We start from the raw sequence: 8,715 nt of genomic DNA on the forward strand, positions 1-8,715 counted from the left end.
CCTACTAACTTATGTTTGCAAACCTTCAAAGCAAATAAGTCCCAATTATTGGTGCATGTTGTGATAAAAATCAGTCCCCAAACAAATATTATATTTCAATACACACAGGGTAAGTAATTTCAATCAAGTTTAAAGTGCATAACATCAAAACATATACGTAGGCCCAAGCTAAAGCCTACAAAGTTGAACACAGCAAAAGTAGTAGGCTAATTCACAAGATGAATAAAGAGCAATGAGTTGGCTACTTGCATCTTCTAATGACAAAAGAATACTGAAATAACAATCTAACTATTACAATATACATACATTGTCATTGCACTTTGCCACTAAATAAATATTGATGGTATATTTTCAGTGAAACAAATGTCACCTACTCACCTTATGCGAAAGGATATAGGCTAGGCTACATTGAGTGTGGAGATACATAGTCCAGTATGTTACAGTTAATTACAAGAGAGGGCCAGTATAACAACTACAGGCTATACAAGCTTGTATTCTCAACATATTTTGTGTGGCCTTTCAGTCGTTCGTTCTGTCCTTGACAATGTCCTTTCCTGTGAGGAGTTTTCCTATGAGGAGTTGCAGGGTTTAAGGTGGCAGCAGAGGAGACTTGAAGGTACAGGTTCCAGCGCAGTGGCGCGGAGTTAACATCTTACACGAGAAATGGTGTAATGCGTCGTGAGCTTCTAGGAAAAAACACAAAACACAATGAATAGACATCGTGTGTGTGTGTGTGTGTGTGTGTGTGTGTGTGTGTGTTTTGGAAGGGGACTTGCAGGCGTTGGATATCCGCATCGATCATGTTTCCCTTACAAACATGCAATTTACGCTAACCCTAATTTTTCCTCGTGAGACACTTCACGGCAAGTTAGCGGTCATATTTGGGTCTCAAAGAAAACATCCATATAGCCTACTAGCCTAGCTATCATCAGTTATAGGCTATAAGTTGATTCAAGGCCATGCTAAAAATATGCAATGAAACAAGACTGACCGACGATATAGGCTGCTATGTGTAAAAAGGTCCGGGAAAGAGAGAGAGAGAAGCGAATAGGCCTAGCTATTAAAATATAGAACCATGCAGTGTTTGTCAAGACAGACCCAACCCAAGGGCAGAACAGTTTGTAGCCTGTATGTCTTCGCCGGGATTCCAACGCAACTTCTATAGATAGGCCTATACTGAATTGGCCTAGCGTTCGTTTTTCTTTTCTGGTTCAACCATGCATGCCGTATAGGCCTATAACGGTCCAACTCGCTGCATAATGTGTCCATCCATTGCAAGACATAAATAATCGATTCATAACGTTTATTGATGCGCACTGATACGGATTAATTCCTACAAATAAATACGCATTTGGCTCGAATGAATTATATTAATATTATTATACATTAAAATAAATACATTAAAAATAGACAAAAACGGTATTACAAGCCGATGGCAATCATGACCTGTCCTGACCACTCAAAATAACATTTGAACAATGTCTTTATTTCATTTGAGTCACTGTTCTCAATTAAAGGTATATAGGCTACAGTTTAAATATAGATTTACTCGTCTCATAGTCTAAACATATAAGACAGTCACAACCGACAACTGACTATACTGTAAATAACAGTAAAATCCACATAAACCTATAGCTATTTTGAGCAGGGCAGGCCTATGCAATGGCTATACTATGCCAATTTATATAAAGATAGTTGCTGCATAATATTAGACAGCGCTTCATGTCGCTATATCTCTTTTGTTGGTTTGTTTGTTGGTTTGTTTTTACTTTTTGTTTTTAGTTTTGTTATTGTTCTCACCTCTGACAATATGAAGCTGTTGGACCATCTCTTCCCTGTAGGAAAGCTCCCTTTTCATTTGATCTTGAAAATTATCTATAAGACGCAAAGGGAAAATACACATTTTAGTCAACAAACAGACTTAGGGCGGATGCCCCAGTCTACGTTTGTTATGTTCAATTATAGGCCATACAGTGTATGTAGCCCTGCTATACTGGCGTCGCCGTCGCGTGGATGGAGACAGGTGGATCAGTGGATGTCCAAACAGAACAGGCTACACATCTCTGACTGCACTAAACCAAGCAATTAGCTCCCGGGTCCTTATTCGCCCATAGATGGCGCTGTTTTAAAGCTATAGTGGCAAAACGAGGTACCGAATTAAAGATTTCAAGGATTCCGATGGTGCCATAGTCCAATGCCAATTTGCATGATAGGATAAAATATTTCCGTTTTATTTGTTCGAGGGTTAAAATAACTCATTTTTATTAAATATAGGCCTACTATATCTGATATTTGGTAACAAAAATAGATCCCTTCGAAAATTAGGATGGCAATTTGCACTGTGGCATATGAGGTATATGAAGCTTCAAAGAGCCAGAAAAACAACATAAACACAAGGTACAGTATCTTTAACTGATGATTGAGATTTGTCTTGAATGAGAAGAAAAATGTGAATGAATGCAGGGGACAATATTATTCAAAACATCCAAATGCAACAGATGATGTCTGAAGAAAATGTTGATTTTCATTCATTTCAGACCACTTTTTTGTGATAATAACCTCTCATACTGAGTTTATTTTTAGTATTTTTGGATGGATGGAGAATTCAAACACCCCTTACTCCAACACGTGGGAATTAAATTATCGCAAGAACTTTTACATTTCTTTCCACAATTTAAAGAGATAAAATTTCCTGAAATTCAACTTCCAGATTTTAGGCACCTAACTATTTTGACCTCAGTCTCTATTCCCATATTATATTTCTTCCTTAAATGTACTGTGTAAGTGCTAATATAGGCTATAGCTTATGTGTTTAAGTATATGTACTTGTGTTTATAGGCCTATAGAAGTGTGTAGGTCTTTATGGATGTGTAATTGTTACTAATAATGTATTGTTTATAATGGGGGGTTGGGAAACAAAAACCTGATATGTTGAAATGATGTGATTATTTAGTATTACATTGTTCCATGTTCTGAAAATAATAATCAATCAGAAGAGCATGTCAAATTGATAGTGTTCCAGTTCCAATTTTGTCTGCTCATTATTATTATTATTATTATTAATACAAAATACTAATCATACTACTAATTATTATTATTATTATTATTTGAATCACTTAAAATGTCACTTTCTTATCACGTAAGGGTTCTCTCTCCTGATTCGATCAAATTGGTAGGCCTACTAAAGAGTTGGAGAGGCGGGTGGAAGTGGAACCCTGTCAAATACTCTGATACGGAATATAGAGTTTAATATAGAATAAATTATAGAGTTTAACACTGTGTGTGTGTGTGTGTGTGTGTGTGTGTGTGTGTGTGTGTGTGTGTGTGTGTGTGTGTGTGTGTGTGTTAAAATGCTAATCATTTCAAATTTATAGTTTATCCCTTTATTTTTATTTTTTTAATTTTTCAGAATATGTTGACCCTGCAAGGTCTATATGCACATAATCTGGGATATCCCAAACATGAGCTACAAAAATGTTCAACAATAATCAACAAACAAGTGACATGAACGACACAAACAAGAAAAAGGCCTATACCTTTTAAATGTTGAAACTCACGTTCCAACTTCTTCCTCAGCTCAACTTGCTCCAACAGTTGTTTCTGTAGCTCTTCTATTGATAATTGGAAAGAAAGAGTTGAGGCAATGAATTTGCTATTTAGGAAATAACTCAAGTTGACCTTTAATAATGTAATTTTGTATTGGCGTTGGGAAGGGGTCCTGTCATATTGTGTTTGGATTGAGGGCCTATACTCGTTGGACCTCCAGCAATGGCATGAAAGCAGGGCCTTGCTAAAAAATATTATGTATTCCCATGGGAGTCTGGTCAGTAAGCACAAGGATTCGTGCTTAAATGAGTGGCCCTTTTGCTATTGGCACAATGCAGTGTGTGTGTGTGTGTGTGTGTGTGTGTGTGTGTGTGTGTGTGTGTGTGTGTGTGTGTGTGTGTGTGTGTGTGTGTGCGTGCGTGCGTGCGTGTGTGTGTGTGTGTGTGCGCACACACATATATATCCAATTATCCATGTTCAATAAAGAAGTGTAGGCCTAAATGTATTCATTTCTCAAATAGTCATATTAACATTAATATAAGTAGTAGGCTTTAGTATTTAATTAGCTTATCAGTTAATATCACGTTTAGCAAGCGGATGCGATCATCTCACCTTTTGCAACAGTTTCGATATCTTTTTGTGTTGGTGGAGTTCTGACTGCTGTTTCCTCGCCTATATAGGTATATAGAGAAAACGTACCTCTATAGGCTTTTCCAAAATCATTTAATCAAAGGCAAAATGACACTCTTGACAAGTCCTATTATTTAACTTACCGTCGTCCGCTTCTCGCTGGGAATCATCGCTTTGTTCGTTAAACGATTTCGTCTCTATCTCTTCTACGGTGGAGGATGGTTCTTCTTTGCTTGCACTTTCATCTTAAGAGAACATAAATAAATGCACGTAAGTTTCCTCTCGATTTCAAATCTCAAATAATTTAGCAAATTAAGGTCAACAGCAAAATCGCTAACCGTTTGATGTGATCAGTCCACTCTGGTAATTTGTAGGTCTGAAGTGATAAGGACTATTTCTTTGTTGCAGCTCTGCCCTTTCCGGTGTATATACCTAAAGAAATGAATAATAAAAACTATTTTAGTTCTTAGAAATGATCATAGGCAAGGAATGATTAATGGTTTAAATCAACGTAAATATATTATATAAAATATGCCAAGACACAAACCCACTTGCAGAAAACTTCTGAAATTAAACCCTCCGTACATGTCACTGTATCTCAGTTTTGATGGGTCAAATCGGTACAGGTCACTCACTTCAGCAAATAAAGATGTGGTTGCGTGGTTTTCTGCAGGCAACTGCTTGCTTTGTATTTCTCTTTCTGTTGACTGTGTCACATCATGCAAGCCCATTCTCTGAGAGTCGACACGTGCAGCTTCCTGCACAGTTTTGGACTCTGTTTGGTTTGGCGAGACACTGTGAGCCATGTTCTGTGCAGGAGGAGTCCGAGGACTCGGAGACACTGATTCATCGTCCCTTGGTGATTTATTGGTCTCCACGTCCACATCTGGCTCACCCTCGCTGTCCACGCAAGGGGACATTGAGCGGTAGCTCGAGCTCTCGCTTAAGAAATCTGGCGATAAATAGCCGGTGCGCGAGCCGGTGTAAACGCCCCTGTTGCTGTATAGTTTGGCAATACTATCAGCGTCTTTAATGACAGGCCTGAATGCAGATATGTAGCTAATTTTTCTGGGCACAAGGGTCATTCCTTCCATCGGCCTCGCCTCGTCCCCTGACTTATCCTCCTCGTTGCGCGTCGACTGGGTGCTGGAGCATCGCTCACTGTCAACCAAGCTGTCTTTTGGAGTGTTCGTGTTAGTACGGTCGCTGAGCTCGGATATGTCCAGTTCACTCTGTCTAGGAGGGCAGAGCAGCTCGGAAGGTGGTTTGTGTGGAGACTGGGGGTACGGGGGCATGAGGCCGCCTGCTGTGGGCCAGAACATCGGGAAAGAGTGGTAGGCGCTGTCCTTGGTACCTGGCCAAAGGACACCCGATAAACTAGGCTTAGTTTGCTCTCCCATCATACTGTCCTCTTTCTTTTGACACAGCCCAAAGGCTGGAAATCCGTATGGATGCGGGAAGAGCGGCGGTGGGATCTTTTGTAGCATGCCAAAGCCCTTACTGGGGACGGGGATGACAGGGTAGCTGCGCGCACTCGTTATGTTCATGCCTGCCCGGTTGTCCTCGCAGCGCAGGATTTTGTTCGGGATCTCGGGTGCCGAGTGGCGGGGATGTGACCCATGTGATTTTAGCGAAGAGCTGGACTCTGGCCCGTTCATTGGTAGAATCCTCTTGCGACTGCCACCGTTGAACATGGCCTTCACGTCTTCCCATGCGTGTGCCACGTCGTCTGCGGAGTTTTTGTCCGTCAGTTTGAGATGTCGTCTCCACGAATTAAAATTCGCTGCGTCTGGTTGCGTGTACTTTGATTCTGGCGTGCGGTGCGAATGAAATATGAATTTATTAGGAGAGAAATACATGTTACAGTAGGAGCACTTGATGCATTTGGCCCTGGAACTGTTGTATCTAGCCGGGATGAAGCTTCCTCGACTGCCCCAGGCGCACTCGTGGGAGACGTCAAATGCGAAATTTTCCGGTAGTTTCGGGGGCGCGTGAGCACCAAGGAACGATTTGCAGAGTCTCTCGGCCTCGCGTTTGGTTATCATCCCACAGCGCCTGGAGGAGATGGGCATCGCTCCGGCGCGCCTCAGGATCTCCAGCTGAACCGGAGTGCACTGCACGCAGGTGATTCCGAGCGCCACGCGCCGGTTGTGGATCTCATTGTAGCTGTAGTTCTTCAGCAGGGTGTTGGAAATCTGCGCTAGGCAAAGTCTCTCCTGGCCATCTATGACCAGGGATACGATGGGTATTCCGTACAGAATGGTCTCACTGACTTGGTTGGGTTTTAGGTTGGTGCTGGGGTATGAAAGTTCTTGTTTGGAGCTGGGCGAAGAGCTTGCGTCCCGTCCTGCAGGCAACGACTCCATCCCTTGAAAACCTGTGTGTCACCAAGACAATGAACGTGTAATATTAACAACTGAGTTTTGTTTTGTTTTTGCCCAAAGGAATGTTGACATCAGGAGCATTTAAATATAGCCTCGGTCTGCATTTGCAGTGTCACCCACACACTGCATGTGCTATTTAGATCAGAGAGGCCCAGAAACAAAATTGTCTACAGAATCTAGTCACTAGGAAAGACAAATAAATGACATATTCGTATTAAGAAAACAAATAAACAAAATGGTCATTTAAAAATAAATATATTTTGACCAGGATTACATTTGGGCTATGCCGTATAAAGGATAAAGGCTGACCTTTATCGACGCATCATTAAGAACCTTAATGATGGCAGTCAGAAGTCGAAAAGCTATTACATAACTACCGTATACATATTCGAAATAGTTTCAAGTATAGCTATAGCCTAATATAAGCCAGAGAGCGATTTCATTTAACTGTGCAGGTGCTTTGGAGCTCTCGTCATTAAAAAATACCGGTAACATGTAGGTCACAGAGAGTCTGTGTGTTTTTCGTTTATAGGCTAATTATTTCAGCAGCCTTTAAAAAGAAACGACATGCTGCATCGGAAGCATATAGCCTACATTTCTTCACACTTAATACATTTAAGCTCCAGAAGCATTGTCGTTAAACAGTTCCCATAAACTCACCTTGAACGCGCAGTATTAATAGCTTGATCTCATCTGTTCCTTTGCGAAATAAGCAGTGACCAAGTTCACGGCGAAGCCCAGTTTGTGCAAAAAATGTTTTTCGCTATAATATATTATAACCCTGACGCAATGCTTGTCCAAAAGCAGCTCCCTCTCCTCTCGTGAAACGTGTGTCCTCTGCGTTGCGCTGAGCTATGTGCGCCTGGTGTGTGTGGTGCGCCTGCCAGTACTGTCCACATGGCAGTCTGGTACAGCCCCCTCTTCTATGACATCCACAAGGCTTTCCACAGCGATCAAGTGACAGCCAAACTTATGGCAAGGCACTGGCACTCCCTCCCACTCACACAGGCAGGCAGTCCACAGTGCATGGCGATATATGAGCACGAGGATATCGCGTCCGTATATTATTAACAATATTTAGTTGTGCTGCATTGCATGTGCTTGATTTAATTTAATTATTTATGTGGCTATGTGACTAAATATTATAGCAAGTAAAATGTTTAAAAATATATATATTTATTGAATTTACTTATTTTCAATTGTCACATAGACTATATAAATAAACGAATTCTCAACTAGTGTAAATACAAGTTTTAATTAATGTTTAGTTTTATAACCTGGACTTATTGTGTGGCTGTTTCCGTGCATTTGCTTTTAATTTCTTACTAAGTAATTACTAACACTTGCTAAAAAAATATCTTCCTGCTGTTTCTTATTTAAAAATCAGTATTGTTGATATTGTTGCATGAGCCTGTAGTTAGTAGTGTCTGGCTGAGAAAAGCAAAACAAAGAAACATTAGTGGCCCATGCAGTGATGAATGCGTGGGCAGGCCTTGGTCATGTGTTGGGTTCCCACGGACTCACAGTTTACAACGCATCATACAATAGCCAATAGGTTTTGACAGTGACCAGCTGCTCAAGAGTGATTTGATTTTTCCAGCATTGGCCGGAAGAAAAAGGAAAAATAAAGACAGAAATTAAGTTGTTGGTCAATGTGGGTCGTCGACGAAATACGCCTGGAACTTCTAAAAGGCAAAACATTTCTTGGGATAATCATTTTCATTTTGCATTGCGCAAAGCCAGGCCCAATGCAATATTGATGAAGGTAACCGAACCTGTCCCTTTGGTCTTATTGACTTCAGTGGGCGGAAAACCTTTTCTACACTCAAGAATAATTACAATTTATCAGATTCCTTTAAACTTTCAGGCATGATGATATAGAGTACCCTATAGCCTATGGCCTTTGCTATTAATATGAATTAACGAAAAAAAACGCACATTATTAAAACACAAGGCAAGAGAGGACGTTTCAAACAGCAGAACGTATACCTGAAATGTATACAGCTTATAAAACAAATGAACATAAAGGAAGGTGGGCATAAAATCTGTCTAAATTATATGGTGACATTTTTAAGAGAGAGAGAGAGACAGAGAGAGAGCATATCTGTCTCCTGGTTTCCAAAAAACGTATTTCACCAGATATTTTAAGCAGGCT

General features: G+C 40.6%; 1 protein-coding gene across 1 annotated transcript; it reads right to left on the reverse strand.

The window, feature by feature from the left end:
• Window positions 1-588: 588 nt before the first annotated feature.
• skor1b (SKI family transcriptional corepressor 1b) lies at window positions 589-6,542 on the reverse strand (the record flags this gene model as incomplete). Its single annotated transcript, XM_080761271.1, has 6 exons — window positions 589-686; window positions 1,801-1,875; window positions 3,537-3,652; window positions 4,316-4,421; window positions 4,515-4,608; window positions 4,812-6,542. 6 exons carry the CDS (start codon window positions 6,540-6,542, stop codon window positions 589-591), a joined length of 2,220 nt encoding a protein of 739 aa, XP_080617397.1.
• Window positions 6,543-8,715: the final 2,173 nt, after the last annotated feature.

This window comes from Protomyctophum bolini, assembly GCF_963924005.1.
Source record: "Protomyctophum bolini genome assembly, chromosome: 4".
NCBI lineage: Eukaryota > Metazoa > Chordata > Actinopteri > Myctophiformes > Myctophidae > Protomyctophum > Protomyctophum bolini.